Below are 17031 nucleotides of genomic sequence, written 5' to 3'. Positions count from 1 at the left end.
CCCCCCAAAGGACCTGGCGGCAATCAGCGGCAGGACCGGGCTGGGGCCGGTCCCAAGGCCTCGCCGGGCCGCATCCGGCCCACGGGCCGCAGGTTGCCTACCCCTGCTTTAAAGAGATAAGGTTCTGTATGTTTTTTCATGTGTTTTTACAGATGATGACAGCAAGTAATCCAATACAAATGGGTACAAATGTTGCCAACTCCCAGTCCCCAAAGGGGGCGATTAGTTTGGAGGGGTGTTGCCAACCCCACCATTTCTACAATCAGGGCGGAGGGTAGAGAATCTGCCATGGAAGTTTGGGATGGGCAAACCAGCATATCAGTCAGGACGGCCCTTCAAGAGTAAACAGAACAAAAATCAAAAGAGAACCCAAGATGCCTGGATGAAATACTGGACTCAAAATAAATAACAGAACATGTCCAATATACTTAACCAGGGTGCACATGCATTTGAAGGAACTGTGGAAGCCTATCCAGAAGCAACCTAAAGGTCTCTCAAAATGGTGGCCATGACATTGTGACTGGGCCCTTCAGAGATACTACAGTGTATCCACTGTCACCTAGCAGCAAAGAAAGACCTTTAGGATTGTGATTGAGCTATACTCACTCCTTGCCATCCAGTTTAGCAGGGAACAATTATGACTGCTCACCTGGTCCTTGGTTTTCCCTTCACGTTCTCTGATGTATGTAGTAACAATTCTTTCTGTTTCTTCTCGCAGCCTGGGGTAAGAACCAAGCTGAGGACAAGCGGGAAAGAGATCAGATCTCTGCAACTTTACATATTAATTCACACAGATACACAGGGGCAGAGGAAGGGAAGGGATGGGCTGCCTCCCAGTTTTACCATTTACAAAGGACTGAATTAAAAAAAAACCCAAAACAAAACAAAGTGTTTGTGACTTCAGTAAAGATCCCAAATAATATGGGGAATGGCTTAATATGTGTCCTATGCTCCCCCATGGCCTCCTTCTGGGAAACAGCCTAAGATCCCTATGAAGAGAAAAGGAAGACAAAGGTAACTAACGTCTTAGTGCCACAGGAGAAAAGAGAGCTACTTGCGTTTTTATTAAATATAGAAGACTACTACAGTTCACTCGATTTCATAGTGCCAGAATGTCCCCCCAGCATAAATCATACCACAGGTCCTTATGTAGTATTTATGTACAACTCTGGGCACACAGCAACCCAAAAGGGCAGTCTCCTTCCATACATAGCGCCCCTAGGGTTTCAGAATTTGGTTCCACTAAATCTGCTCCAGCCAAGCAATATCTCTGCAACATTATTGCCATTCCAAGTACAGTATAACAGTCCACAGGAAATGCAATCTAACAACCAAGAAGCCAAGTGGGCAAATAAGCATTCAGGTTAAGATGCTCTGAAGAGGATGCAGTCTTTGGGATGTTTTACAGAATGGCAACTGTTAGGAATCTTGCTTGGCACAAACACAGACTGGCCTAACATAAATACAGGGCAAACTTTCTTTTACCTGGGCACCACAAGCAGCTATATTTCAGGTGTTAGGAAAACTTGGGAGATGAGAAAGAAGAGTACAGACTCATTACCTTCTCTGCACACTTTTTAATGACCATGGCCAGCTCTGAGACCACCAGATCAACACACTTCAAACTGGGCTCTTTGAGCTTTATAATCTGTTTTTTCACTATGGCTTCAAAAGCCATGTCAGGTGTGAAGAGCCCCGTCCTGTACCATGCAGAAAACACGAACACAAAGGAGAGAAATCCGAAGAACAGGGAGAAAAAAGTGACAGATTTAACAGGTTAGTAATGTGCAAATGAAAAAGCAGCAGCACTTCCTCAGGAAGATCCTTCTTACACTGTCCGCCATCAACAAGGAATCAGTCCCTCCAAGTATCTCTTGAGGTGAGCTACCCAGCAGCACTTACAATAGCTTTAAGACCTGGCAATGGAACTGTGTTTTGGTTGCTTATTGCCAGAAAAGCATTCCAGGTGACAACAGGAAGTGCTTGGCAAAAAGTGTGAAAACCCATCTCGGATTGGCTCCCAAAGGCAGAAGAAATTAGCCCTGTACCAAATTTAATCAAACAGTGATGTAGAATAGGAGTTGAAGTTATGCACCCTCTTGAGCATTTTTAAAGTCCCTAAAGTCTTCCTCCCCCAATAAGAAAAAAAGTTTTTTTAAAAAAGAAAAGAGAGAATCTCACCTAGAGGGGTGTATGATTCTCTTGTGAATGAAGATATGCCCCCTTAATGCTCCTTTAACAACAAATCCATTCCTTAAAAGTGGAAGTGGATTTTTAAAAATCAGGGGTGACCTTCTAGTCATTGCCTATTTCATTCTAAATAACTGGTGTAGCTCAGGCAAAGTTTAAGAACCAGAAACAATGGCCCTCTGACCCTGAAACTTGTCTTCTCCTGACAGAAGAGTAATGGGTAATGTCATCAGAAGCCATCTATAGAATTTCTGAAGGAAATGGAAGGCTCAATAGCTAGGCTAGGTTTGAATCAGACCTACAATTCCACCTTCCTTGAGAGCTGTGTTTGAGTTCTACCTGCTTGCTCTCTCAGGAGATTATCATCAAGGAAGATTCTCTTTGAACATGGGTTGCAGGTGGCTGCATGTGGCTGCTGAATTTGTACTACAAAGCACACTAGAGTGACTACATTATATTTTAGACTTGATCTGTAGAAAACGTAGTAAAAGATTTCACTATTTGGCAAGAGACTGTCACATGCAGAGTGCAAATTCCTTTCCATTTGCCAAGCAGTTGAGGGGGAGGAGAGGAAGGATAAGAGAAAAATATTCACAGGTTTGTATGATGTTTGCTGTTTCTAGCTAGCCCAAAATTGTTGGCCTTGCACACCTGCAGTAGTTATTATCAACACAGGAGATCAGATTCCAAAGATGCTGGATTACACATTGATGTAAGTCCAGTCAATGTGTTTCCATACTATAGAAGGAAAGAGGGTTTACATGACTTAATGTTGCTTCATATATAAAACTAGTTCACTGCTACTGATGTTTGTGAGAATGCCAGGCTACAACACTTCTCCTTAACTTGTCCACTTTCAATAAGCGGGAAGTGTTTTTGTCTCATATCATAAACCACCACACGCAATCTGACATGGTACAAGACCACAGACAATCAGTAAAAGTGTGGCTTGAATTGGCATTCAGCGCTTCATGTTAGCATTCATAGTCTACCCACTTTGTCCCACAATGTTGAGGTATTTGGTACGCAAGAAATGTTCCTTCCCAACACAAAGGTCCTTGAGACCTCTGAGACTTGAAGGCAATCCTCTGTCATTGCAGTGTCTCCAAATATTCCCATTTCATAGCTGTCTCCTACATCCACCTCTTTTTTTTTTTTTTTACATCCACCTCTTTTGAAGGTCAATAGGAATCCATTCAAGTGGTACAGAAATGCTTACTCAAAGTATGATTATGTCAGAAGTTAGGCCCCCTCTAAATAGTCCTTTAACTCAAGAAAGCTGCTCAGCCTCTGCTCAGATACCATGTGGGGTAAAAGACAGCAGATGATCTTGCCGCATTTGGATAGATGGGAAATGAAGGACCTTGGAGAGCAAGTGCTGGCTTCTTCACGTTACATCAACAAAAGCTTACAATTTCTCTGTCAGAAGCAGACCCAAAATCCATCCTACAGCATACACCACTGCAATAAGCAAGCAATGTAAACCACTCTTAAAGGGAGCATTTTCACTGCTTTATTAATAATCAAATTCTGCCAAGGCAAACACTCAGGCAAAATGATCCTGCAAACTCACTATATACACCTTGCTTTTGAATCCAAAAACAAAGCAAGGAAAACTAAGTTATGTAACATGTCAGCTTTTAGATATATAAATAACCATATAGACAGGACAACCATATAGAACCACTACTTTTCTCAACAGATTGAGAACTTTAGAGTGGATGTAGTTCATTACTCCAACCAATACATTTGAAACTAATTTGCAAAAGTAACAGGTTTGCTTTTTATTCATGGCTTTCTGAAAAACTTAAATTTTTGCCCCCCCCCCCAAAAAAAAAAAAAAAACAACTTAAGGAAGCAGTTTAAATGCCAAACCAAGAAGCCATGCACTTAGAGAAGGGGCAAGATCCAAGAAGAATCTGCCTACTAGCCTTGGCAACCTCCAGAGGGTTCACAACAGCTTATGTTGCTTGTATTGGCACAAAATACCAAGATTACAGTCTGAATCATATTGATGCCACATTTTAGAATCTCTGCAGCAGCTCATAAAACAAGACAGTTTCTCCTGCTGAATAAACCCTAATCCCCATCTCAACAACAGACAATCAGAATTTCAAAAAGTGCCTGCAGAAATACCTGGAGGTTGTCTAGGCACTGTGGGCAGATTAGAATAGTGCAGCTTGGGCAGGTTTCCCCAACACACTCAAGAAGAGCTAAGCTGCCTTCAGCTAGTTTCAATACCTTACTGGTACACTGTCTAACTGTATTGATTAACTCCTGAATAACCAGGTCGACACACTTCAGACAAGGCTCTTTCAGCTTCACCACCTGCTTTTTCACAATGGCCTCAAATGCCAAGTCTGGTGTGAACAGCCCCGTCCTACAGTCATCCACGCACAGGAGGTAGAGAGGGCACAGACATGGCAAAAAAGAAAAACAAAGGGGGAAGGAAAACAGTTTAAAGACTGGTAATATTCTAGATTGCAATTCCCAGCAGACTATAGCTTTTCTTCTGAAATAAGTCCCCTCCCACCAGTAACATACTTCAGTTAAATTATACAGCCCCCCAAAAGCAAAACACAGGCTTCAGAAAATGAAGAGGTTGTTAAGGGCAGGGGAGAAGAAAAAACAAAATAAATTTCTGCTACATGACAACATTTTGCAAACTAAATATTGTAATGGACCTACTGACAAGAACTTTTCTAAGGAAGTTGTCTTCTACCTAAGATTATGAAGGAAGGAAGCAGGTGACAAGAAAGAAAATTCTAAGGATAAAAGCTTCATGGGGGGGGGGATAACCCACAGTGACTAGGAAGCAGAAGACAGGGAAAGCAGAGCTGGCAAGAGTTCACTACAAATACTTTTGCCAGGGTAGGTAAAGGGGAAAGAGGGACAAAGTTTTTTGTTCTAGAAGCATGGATGTCACAAGCAATTATCCTACAACATGAAGTGATAATCTTTTCTTCCTGCAACAGGACTTCAGAACCTCTTAGCCTATGTATTCTATCTTCACCCTATTTATACAAATATTAAAAATGTTTCTTTCTGAGTCGAATTTACATTTACTGTAGTTACTCACAGGAGCAGCCCACGGTATCTTGAGAACAAGTCTGTACATCATTGTGTGCATGGTAAACAAAATAAAGATTGCTGAGAGGCACCAGTCAGAAGCAGTGAACCACTACAACTACTTCCCAAGGAGGGGCAGTCTGAGGCACTTTTCTTCCCTCCTCTCTTACTCAAACTTATTTAAGGAAAGGAGGCCTGTAAACCTCAAGGCATACTCAAAAAAGAATATCATCCCATTGCCCTGAATCTTCTCAGTGACATTTTTCTTCTTAGGAAGAATGAGAGGTACTACCAGTAGCAGAGGCTTCCCAGCCCAACTATCAGTTTGCCTTAGGAGCCTGATATCTCACTATGTCCATATTCCAAAAGCAGATCTTAAGGTGACATATCAAATCAGCTAAGTGTTGCAATACTTGCCTTACACCATGGATATTTTTGATCGCATAGCTGATTTCTCGTCTCAAATCCTTCTCATCAAACTCCATCTAGAAGAAAGAGAGCCAAACACTGAAGCAGGTGGAAAGACAACTGGTACACACCTTCCTAACAAACTGGAATCTTCTTTCTTTCTTACAACAACTGCTATCATGTTTGTGCACTCGTACATCCCTCTATTGAAACCTACAGCTACAAATGGAATAAACACATGTGAAAATCACATAATTCCTCTGGAGAGCACCACCCTCATCAGGTTTACCTTGACTAGCTCAAAGGGGAATCTTTCATGGAAGATGCGATTTATTCGAGCACCACCTGAGAGTTCAAGAGTGTCCACTTGGTCTCCAGATCCTTCGATTCTCTTCTCAAAGTCCACAGCAAACTGCTGGACCATCCTGCACAGAAATAAATGAAGGTGAGTTTCCACAGACCCAACGTTTGCTGAATCAGCAATAGCCCTGACCATCTAATCAGGGACATACATTCAAAGTAATGCTTTACTAGATCAACTTCTGTTGATCTGTATTCACATAAACTTAACCTGGCACCAGGAAAAAATAGACAAATTTCCTGGTGAGACTCATCTTCATGCACAAGGCAATTTTTTTTTTACTTTTGCATCACTATCACAATATAATTTTCTACACTTTCTTCATATTGGGGGAACAAAGAAAAATCCCCTTCCACATACAGTCACAGAATTAGTACACAGAAGATTCCATTTTTAAAAGAAGTTGCCTTGTCCTATCTGAATGGTTACAGTATACAGTAAGATGCAATTCTCCCTGAACACTGAAGTAAAATAAATAGGGCTCCATACGGCTTCTAGGAAAGCCAAACTGGAGGCAAAAGGACCTTGTACTAAATACTGCTTACCCAAAAGGATGCAGGAGACATTGGCTGTTTCTTTATGAACAAGGTCAGCCAAAGCTACCAAGACCTACTGCCCTGATGCTCAGATAAGAGGAGACTGTAACTTCTGCAGAATTTCAGGCCTCTGGACTTTTCACAGCAGTTGAGGATGGCAGGCAAATCAAACTCACATAATGAATGATTTACCCCAAGAAAACTAGTCTCTGGGCTCTGAACAGCTTACATTAAAAAATCTCCCATTGTGGCACAATAAAAGTTAATCTACTTCCAAAACCTAGCTTTCAAACACACTGAAACATTCTGGCAAGGTCACAGGGGGTAGAAGATACTTAGCAGCTGATATGTAGGCCTAAAGCCACACTCTTTGATGAGACCTCCCTCCCCAGTGGTCAGTCAAACTTTTGCACACAGTTCAAAATCATAAATAACATAAATAATATTGAAAAAGAAGCTTAAGATGCCAATCTGAATCCCAGACTTCATAGCGGTACAGTTATTCTCCAAGCAAAAATGGAAGGTACAAGACTCTACTAACAATTGTAAGGGCACAGGACAGTACTTTGCCTTTATGCCATAAACCAGTGATGGTGAACCTTTTAGAGGCCGAGTGCCCAAACTGCAACCCAAAACCCACTTATTTATTGCAAAGTGCCATGTCCCTCTGGCTTTCTAGTAACAAACTCTGGCAAACTCTGTGCTGGGGTGATGGCACATGTGCCCACAGAGAGGGCTCTGAGTGCCACCTCTGGCATGCGTGCCATAGGTTCGCCATCACTGCCATAAACATTAGACCGTGTCTCCTTTCACAGGTACCTTTTTGATGCACAATGCACTTTCAAGACCTATCCTTTCTCTTAAGATAAATGAAAATGAGGTGTATTATCTTTCCGCAACATACCTATATCAACTTTGCCTCAAAGATCTCTGTCGTGTTACATCTCTATCCCTCCCTATACAAACCTCCTGAAAATCTTCCTGTTCGTCAAGACTTTGACAAGGTCCACCTACAACTCCAACAAATCCTGAGTAAATGTCATTGCATTAATTCACACCCATCTCTTGCAATCTTAATTTAAAACAAAAAATCTCTTGCAATCTTTATCTTATTCTCTCTCTCCATTTACTGGTAGATGTTTTAGAATTCTTCCAGGACAGAGGTTCATACTGTGAAACACTATGAAATACAATATACATCAGTGGCATTGTACAAATAATGTAAGAACAAATAATGTTTGATATGAGATAGGGTTTTCCCAGCCAATCAGAAGCCAGAGGCCCTAAGCCAATCAGGTGCTGGCTGAGGAGTTTGAAGATTCCGCTTAGCAGTTGGTTTTAGTCAGTTAGGGTTTGGAATCTGGAGGGATGAAGCTGGTGTTCAGTTGGGGAACAGCAGAGTCCAAGAGAGGACTGGGTTCCAGAAGTCCCTGAGGGAACAGCATTTTGTTAGAGTGGGGTGTTCATCATAGACCAAGAAAGGGTCTGATAGGTCCAGAGAGGGACAGTATTAGTTTGGGAGTCTAGAAAAGAGAGACTCAGTGTAGTCAGACTCTGAAAGAGGGGTTTCGGTTACCTGATTTCCTGAGGGATATTATAGCCTGTGTGGCTGAGTTATTAATTGGGATTTAAAACAAACCTGTATATATGTAACCAAGAAAGACACAGTAACAACAATGGACCAACATAGGAGAATATCTTGGGGACCTTCACATAAATTAGGTGAGAGGAGGATCTAAAGAGCCGGTGTCAAGGTGAAGGGTGGGCAGAGACCTTCACATAAAGTGGTGGCCGTGGTGGGATAACAAAAGTCCCAAGCACCTGCCACAATAGAAAGGTTGTTTGTCACAAAGAAAACTACATTTTCTTGTTTCTGAGGGCTCTCTAGATATTTTGGACTATGAGTCGCATTGTCCATCAATGATGGCGAGTAGTGGAAGCATAGTCTAATAACAACTGAAGGGCCAAAGATTCCCCACCTTTGTCCTAAAGTATGACACATGGAGGAAAGAAACAGTGAAAATAACAGGCAGATTTCAATATAGATATGACCTACTGCAGCAAGGCTTTGGTTTTCCGTGTAGGATCATCAGGGCGAAAATTCTTATATTCTTCCACCTCTTTTTCTAGGGACAGCAGCTGACTCTGGAGTTTGCTACGCAGAGACGGTAGTGTTTCTCGTATATGGTTTGTTAATTGCTTAGAGGAAAGGAAGACAGAAACAAACAGTAATTTTACATCAGCATCACAACAAGAAAGTGAAGTTATTGCCAAGAGAACAAACTGGTCTTCCTTTCAAGCAAAACTGAGCCCCCACCATGCTTCCTGCTAGTCTTTTTTGCTCTCGAACAGGTGAGGGGTGTGTAATCATCGAGCTCTTAGGAGACCAACAGGTTGCCTACCTGTAACTGTAGTTCTTTGAGTGGTCATCTGCGAATCCACACAAATGGGTTATTATGCGCCTGCGCAGCAATTTCAGATCCTACTGGAACCGCTAGGGAAGACTTTTTGGCAGTAGCTTCGCCCACCCTCTATATAGGCTCGGTGTCCTCCCGTCCTTTCTCAGTTCAAACAGTCTGCCGCAAGAGCAGACAAGGAAGAAAGCGCATGACATGAAAGAGGGGAGCATGAGTGGGATTTGTGTGGATTCGCAGATGACCACTCAAAGAACTACAGTTACAGGTAAGCAACCTGTCCTTCTTCTTCGTGGTCTCTGCGAAGCACACAAATGGGTTAGACAGACAAGCTGAGTCCTCTGTGAAGAAGGGTGTGTCCTGACAATAAATCAATTATTAAACCAGAGAACCATGTGATTATGAATTATTGAACATTTGTCAACTAACCTTAATGTGCAGTGGAAAGAAGAACAGCTCTGCCAAAGGCTGCTTTGTGGCGTTGCCTGGTATCAAGTCTATAGTGCTTGATAAAGGTAAACAGTTGTGACCATACCTCAGCCTTACAAATGTCCTCCAAGGGAATGCCGGAGAGGAAGAGAGAGGAAGTAGCTACCGCCCTGATTGAAAGGGTTCGAATTCAAGCAGAGGACGTCTTCTCAAAAAGTTCATATGAGAAGTGGATAGTGGAGGTCACCCATTTAGAGAAATATTGAGGGGTGACAGGCAATCCCAGGTTACGGCTGGAGTAGCAGACAAAAAGGACCAAGGTCCTATCAAGGTAGAAAGCCAGAGCCTGCCTGACATCGAGAGAATGGAGCTGACGTTTGGTGTCGGTGGTCAGGTTCGGAGCAAGCGCTGGAAGAACAATGTCTTGGTTGAGATGGAAGATAGAAACTATCTTTGGCAAAAAGGAAAACTCTCTTTGTCTGAGGACAACCTTGTCCCTAAAAAATCTGAGGTAGGGAGAATCAGTTCGGAGGGCACAGATTTCACTGGCCCGGCGTGCAGAGGTCAGTGCAACCTAAAATGCCGTCTTCCAAGTGAGGAGCCTGAGGTCACAGGAAGCGAGGGGTTTTAAGGGAGCCGTAGAGAGGGCTGACAAGATGAGTTGAAGGTTCCAAGCGGGTGCTGGGGCGACCGTTGGGAGCTTGAGGTTTTTGAGTCCTTTGAAGAACCTTTTCACTAAGAGGTCAACAAAAAAGGACGGGCAACCAGAAAATTGAAAGTGGGCACAAATGGTTGCCAGGTAGCATCTCAAGGAGGAGATGGAAAGGCCAGAGCCAGAGATGGAGTTCAGGAACTCGAGGACAATGGGGACTTCAATGTTTGAGGAGGACAATCCCTTGTCAGTCAGGAAGGACAATTTTTTTTTCCACTTCAAAGAGTAGGAACGCTGGTTAGAAGGCTTATGAGAAGCCAGGATGACCCTTCAAACTAGAGCTGAGAAACGGTTCAAGGGAGAATCCTCCAAGCAATGAGGCGGAGAGTCTTGATATCTGGGTGATGAACCTGACTGTTGTGGAGAGTCAGGAGGCTGGGACAGAGAGACGGGGCCAAAAGCAGTTGTTGGAGAGTTGGAGGAGAGGGGCGAGCCACGGATGCCTCAGCCACCACGGGGTGATCAGAATCGCGTTTGAACGGTTCATTCGGAGCTTGGCTATCACCCTTGTGATGAGAGGGAAGGGAGGAAACAGGTAGAACATGCTGCCCGACCAGTGAAAGAGGAAGGCGTATGTAATGCACCTCCAAACCACAATCCTTTTCTATGATGGCAGGCACCTGAGAGGTTTTATCCCACCCTGCTGCCACCAAAATATGTAACGAATCCCCTTTCTTATGTGGCAGGCACTTGGGACTTTTATTATCTCATCGCTGCCACCAATTTATGTAACGACTCCTTATGCTCTATCACCAAATATAATTGATGAAAACACCCTGGTCAAAACTCAGGTTCCCAGTACTGTATTATATAATATAGTAGCGTGGATATAATATATATGGCAGACCAGCCTTTAGATAAAACAAAATATTAACTTTATTAAACAAAGTGTTGAACAGATGTTACTTGAACGAAGTGGCATTAAACAGCTGTTAGTTCAGGTATGTGTTACTTCTTAGTTACATTTGTATTCTTTACTTTTTTACAGTTACCGTTGGGTTTATAAATCTCTATCTAAATCACCAGTTTCTTATAACTAAGATTCACTCAATCTTTCTCTTAAATTTCTCTCTTAAACTTAGATCTAACAGTCATCAAATCTAACACTATCCCGCAGGATATCACACTCCAGCCACTCCCTTTCCTGGAGTCCTGGAAGTGAAACGGTAGGGAGCCCTTTCCCACTCAGACTCTACCCCTAACCGTCCTTCTCTATCCCTGGAACCCTCACTCTCAGGATTCCAAGCCCCAACTAACTATTCCCTCAGTAACTCATGGAACCCAGTCCTCTCTTGGACTCAACTGTTCCCTCAACTGTCAAATCCCAACTCCCCCTCTGTCAACATTCCAACTTCATCTCTCAACATTCTAAACCAGGGGTCGGCAACCTACGGCCCGCAGGCCGGATCCAGCCCAGCGAGGCCTTGGGACCGGCCCCAGCCCGGTCCTGCCGCCGATTGCCGCCCCCGCCACAGCTTCTGCGCTGCTCTGGGCACCATTTTGAGTTCTAAAATGGAGGCCGAAGTCTCGCGTGACCGTCGCAGGGCAGGACGGGAAAGGTCGAGTGAGACTTCGCTGCCATTTTAGAACACAGCGGTGGGCCTGTAGGAGGCCTGTTGCAGTCGCCGGAGCCCTCCAGAAGGGCTACAGCAGCCGCAGCGGGACTGTAGGAGACCCGTTGTGGTCGCTGGGGCGCTCCTGGAAGGCTCCAGTGGCCGCGGCGGGCCTTATTTTTTATTTATTTATTAAAGGTTGCCTACCCCTGTTCTAAACCCTAACTGAAGTTCTAAACTGTCCCAGTTCCAACTGACTCCCAACTGTCAGCCCGGAATTTTTAAAAGTCCAGCTGACCAATCAGAAGGCAGCTGAGGTCCAGCCAATAGAATGTAGGCTGGGACCTTTGAACATTCCATGTGTCCGCTGGTTTTGTCAGTTGGGGTTCTCTGCGTCACAGCGTCTCCTAGTGACTGGCCGGAGGGAGTCCTGGAGCAGAACCATCTGCATTGAGAGTTCAGATGAGCGGCAAACAGGTCGATGTCTGGAATTCCTCAAAGGGAGAACAGATGGCGTACGACGTGAGGATTGAGTTCCCACTCGTGGAAGGAGTCTGGAGCTCTGACGTACGTTATGGATGCCATGTGTCCCGGCACCACTTGAGCTGTCCTCGCCCGGATATGACGAGAGACAAGGCAGATTTAGATGGAAGACCTGAGGTTATCGAACCTGTCATGGTTTCGACATCGTGGAATCTAACATGGCGCCAATTAATCTCACTCTTTGTGTGGGACAGAGAGTGGACGTCATGGAATCCAATATGGCGCCGTTGAACCTCACTCTTTGCGTGGGACAGAGAGTGGACTTTTCCGGGTTGAGCATAAGCCTCAAGGTTCAAAGAACGGACAGAGCATAGCTGAGATGGTCGGAGAGAGTAGATCTGGTCAGGGCCACGAACAACCAATTGTCAAGGTAGGGAAAGACAATGATGTTTTGCTGGCGGAGGAATGCTGCCACGACAGCCATGCACTTGGTGAACACCCTCGGAGCTGTGGAGAGTCTGAAGGGCAAAACATGGTAGCAAAAGGAGTTGGTACCGACAGAAAAGGCAAGAAGATTCTGGTGGTCCTGTTGGATGCTGATGTGAAAATAAGCATCCCGAAGGTCCACAGTGGCAAACCAGTCTGAGTCCTGTAAAAGAGGCAAGATGGAAGACAGAGTCACCATACGGAAACAGAGTTGAGATAGCAGAGTTGGGACATGGCGTTTGACAATCCTGGACATGGAACACAAAAACAGAATTGAAGGAGGTGTTGGGACCCTGCCCCAGAAGAGTGCATCTATGGGATCAAGAGCTGTATTTCTCATCTTGTTTTTGAAATCCAGTTTGTCATCAGTGTCCTTGTGGAAAAGGCCAGAGGTATCGAAGGTGAGCTCTTCGGTATGGAGAACGTCAACACGGAGTGCCTTGCTCATGCGGATCACCTGTTCAGTGAAGGATTTAATATCGTTGAAGGGGAAAGCGGCCCCAAGAGCTGTGAGGGCCAAATCCTGATGGAGTTGGGAATAGTCCGATTCACTATAGTTGGGTGACTCGGATGAAATTGAAGTTCTGCGGGTGGGTTTCAAGTGGAGAGGTCAGGACAGGTGGGTGCACTGCAGAAACAAGGGACATCTGAGACAGAAGATGCGGTTGGTCAGTGTGGATGGAGGACGGAACCGAGAGGCTACAGCCAAAGTGGAGGCCATGCGAGATGGAAGCCGTGGTTCTTTGGTACCGGGGACATAACGTCCAGCTCGAACTTCTGAAGGATCGAGGGGGAGGTAGTAGGTCCCAGCCTGGTCGTCAAAAATGAGGTCTCTACTGGCAGGTTCAGGGAGACTGTAAGACAAATCATCAAGTTCTCCATCAAAGTGGACGAGGTCAGAAGTCTGGGAAAGACATTCCACAGGCATGCAGTGGGGTGCTGTGAGGATAGGATCAGGAAGCTGACGAGGAGAAGCATGTCAGAGAGTTGGTACAGCTCCGAGAGCCCCTGAAGAATTGGAGAGACTCGGCTTGAGGTGGAGAGCGGAGGTCTTCTCAAGATGGAAGAGGTGCTGTGGGCTGAGCGGGCAGCTGGCCGCACAGAGTCAGTGTTGGGAGGAGGCAAGGGTTGGTCGGTACGGGATCGACTGTCGGCCTCTGGGGAGGTGGAAGGATGGGGTTTCGTTTCCTTGTGGTGAGAAGCATGCTTGGGCTTGTCTTTAGAAGACTTGTACTTCTTCTTGTCGGACTTGAAGCCATCTGAGGATTTTTTGTGTTTTGGGGAGGGAGCATGTCCTCCGGTTTGCGTTTCTCCGCGGGGAGAGATTGCAGAACCTCAGCAGAAGATGTGCCCTCAGCGGTAGGAGCCTTGGCAGTGACCTTAGTAGGAGCGGGAGGCCTCAAAATCTGCTCATAGGGCAGAGAACGAAGGCGCATCTCTGTTTTTCCTGGCCTGCAGTGTAAAGGCCTTGCAATGAGGGCACAGAGAGACATTGTGACCCTCACCCAAGCAAAGGAGGCACATGGAGTGTCTGTGCTGGCTGGGAATCTTTCCTCTTTACTCAGTGCATCTTTTGAAAGAGTGCAAGGACATTGTCAAAACCGAACAGTGAGACAAGAGAGTGGTCAAACAATCCAAAAATTACCGTTGACCAGAGTCCAAATCAAGTCCCAATCACTATCCAAAGAGAAGTCAAGAGCCAAAATTTGGTCAAAAAGTGGAAACGAAAGTATAAAGAAGGAGCCATTCCAAGCGAGGTTCCTAAGCTGCTCATGTGGCGGACAAAAGGAACTGAGAAAGGGTGCGAAGACATCCTGCCTATATAGAGGGTGGTCGGAGCTACTGCCAAAAGTCTTCCCTAGCAGTTCCAATAGGATTCATAATTGCTGCGCAGGCGCAGAATGACCCGTTTGTGTGCTTCACAGAGACCATGAAAAAGAAAGAGAGTGAAGGGAAATTACCATGCTCTAAAACACCTGGAACTTCAAGGCACTGTTTAAGGTAGACATGTGTGCGTGTGACTATGGGACTTTAAGTCGCCTCTGGACTTATGGAGACCACATGAATGCATAGGGTTTGCTGAGGCAAGGAATACTCATAGGTTATTTTGCCAGTTCTTTCTTCTGAAATATAGCCTACAGCACCTGGTATTCATTGGTGGTCTCTCATCCAAGTCCTAACAAGGGCTGCCCTGCTTAGCTTCCAAGATTAGTCAGAATCTGTTGCCTTTAAGGCAGGGGTTCCCAACTTGGGGGTCACCAGGTTGGGAATCCCACCTGCCTTCCCTGGGTGCCAGTGCTGGCGCAGACACCGCATGGGGAAAAGGGAACGGGGACGTGTCTGTCTCCTCTTTCCCTTCTCCATGCGGGTGCCAGCGCTTCTGCCAGGCAACTATGGGGAGAAAGGGACGGGGCAGGGCTCATTCCTCCTCACTTTCTTCTCGTGGCTGCCAGGCAAGCGCGGGGAGAAAGGAACGGGCACGGGGCTCCCTCCCCCTCCCTTTCTTCCCGCAGCTGCCAGGCAACCACAGGGAGAAGGGAACGGAACTGCAAGCCCCAGCAGCCTTTGCGGCCGGAAGTCCTGCCTCTTCTCCCCCAGTGGCCTCCCTAATTGGTTGGGAGGGCGGGAAGGGGCGGGACTTCCAGCTGCAAAGCCTGCTGGAGCTCGTAGGTGGCCGAAAGTCCCACCCCTTCCTGGCCTCCCAATTGATCAGGGAGGCCACAGACGGGACTTTCATCCCCAATGGGAGTTGCAGCCCAACAAAGGTTGAGAACCAATGCTTTAAGATTTTTAGGCCCTAGGGTAATTATAAAGGTAAAGGCAATCCCTTGACATGAATGTCTAGTCATAACCGACTGTTGGGGGCAGTGCTCATCTCCATTCCTAAGCCGAAAAGCCAGCACTATCTAAGGACTCTGGTGGTCATGTGGCCAGCATAACTGCACTGAACACTGTTACCTTCCCACCGAAGTGGTACCTATATCTACTTGCATTTGCATGCTTTCGAGCTGTTAGGGTGGCAGAAGCTGGGACTAGCGACAGGAGCTCACCCCATCATGCAGTATTTGGGCCTTGAACTTCCAACCTTCTGATCTTCCACTTTTTAGACTTCACACCTTAATCACTAAGCCACCACATCCCTCAACCCCCCAAATCCTTGCAGCAGAGTCTGGAGTCTTTCCAGAGTCCCTGGAAAGGGTGCAATCGCCATGGCGCAGTGGCTTTAGGACACTCCTTTGGTGATGTGTTGTGTGGATGCAGCCCCAGAGTGCTGTGACGCTGCACACCATGTGGAGTGGCGTGTGGCGCCATGGCAAGCTGGCGGCGGAGATGAGGCATGCATCATGTGGACACCACGTCATGGCCGGTCTGCACAGGGTTGTAGTACCCTATGATCTTACTTATCCCTCCTTTCTCCTTGAATAGAATCACTAGTTAGAAAAAGACAAGAAAAAGATTCAGGCATCCACAGGAACAGCCTACCTGATTGAGGACTTTCTGCAAGTGTGGTGTTCCCATGCGGTCTGCCATATGTCTGTAAGCAGGATGGGAAAGGAAGAACTTGCGTTCAGCTGCCAAGGCTGCCCTGATGTCCTTTTTACCATCAATATCCTTCTGGCTCCGATTCACAACTCCAATGTAGCCTACAGATGGACAGGTCCAAATGTTATTTTCTGTCTTATAGGGCTTCAGTGCAAATTTTGAGAGGAGGGCTAGGTCACATCAAGGTAGCACAGGAAACCAAGCCATTGTGACAGAACAGGAGACTGGGAAGTAACTCATTTTTGCTACAAAATTGTGACAAGTCACAGGTGGGAAGATTCTCTCACTCCTTCTTTACTTCAAACTATATGAAGGGCAAAGCTCGGGTCATTCAACTCAGGCTCTTTTCATTGGTCCCAGGTCTCATGTTAAAATTCTCAGACTGCCTTCCTTAGTAACAAACATATTGGAATTCAACATTTACAGAAAACTAAAGGATATATACTAGTTGAATGTTTTTTTAAATGTGGTTCCATCAATGTCTAAAGTTTAGTTTGGAGGTCAAATCATTGTTGAATCCAACCCAGAATGGGCAAGGGACTGAAGGATTCAAAGCAGCCTACCAAAAATAGCCTATAACAGGATAAAGCTAAAAACTAATACAGTTGAGCCTTGCCTTACACAGGGGATCCGTTCTCTCCCCCCCCCCCCCGGCGTAAAGCGAATTTTGCCTATGCTTGAGCCCCATTCAAATTAATGGGGATCGTGAATGCGGCGGTGCGGGCCACCCCTTGCGCACTCCCTTGAGCACGTACACTCAAAGCCACATATAATGTGGGCGCACTGTAATGTGATTGTTTCCAACAAAGTATATTAAAATCTGTGGTTCCAACCACCTACGGCTTGC

At 45.6% G+C, this 17031-nt stretch overlaps 1 protein-coding gene across 1 annotated transcript in view; it reads right to left on the bottom strand.

Moving 5' to 3' along the window:
- LOC121920604 (dynamin-2-like) overlaps positions 1–17031 on the bottom strand; it is an 84308-nt gene that overhangs the window by 47104 nt on the left and 20173 nt on the right. Inside the window, 6 exon segments of the mRNA XM_042447733.1 lie at positions 650–736; positions 1562–1700; positions 5677–5744; positions 5957–6092; positions 8621–8763; positions 16125–16285. Coding sequence (XP_042303667.1) covers positions 650–736; positions 1562–1700; positions 5677–5744; positions 5957–6092; positions 8621–8763; positions 16125–16285 — 734 coding nt within the window.

Source organism: Sceloporus undulatus, chromosome 2, assembly GCF_019175285.1.
Source record: "Sceloporus undulatus isolate JIND9_A2432 ecotype Alabama chromosome 2, SceUnd_v1.1, whole genome shotgun sequence".
NCBI lineage: Eukaryota > Metazoa > Chordata > Lepidosauria > Squamata > Phrynosomatidae > Sceloporus > Sceloporus undulatus.
Note: the sequence above shows the minus strand (reverse complement) of the source record. Positions and strands in the feature narration are given on the sequence as shown.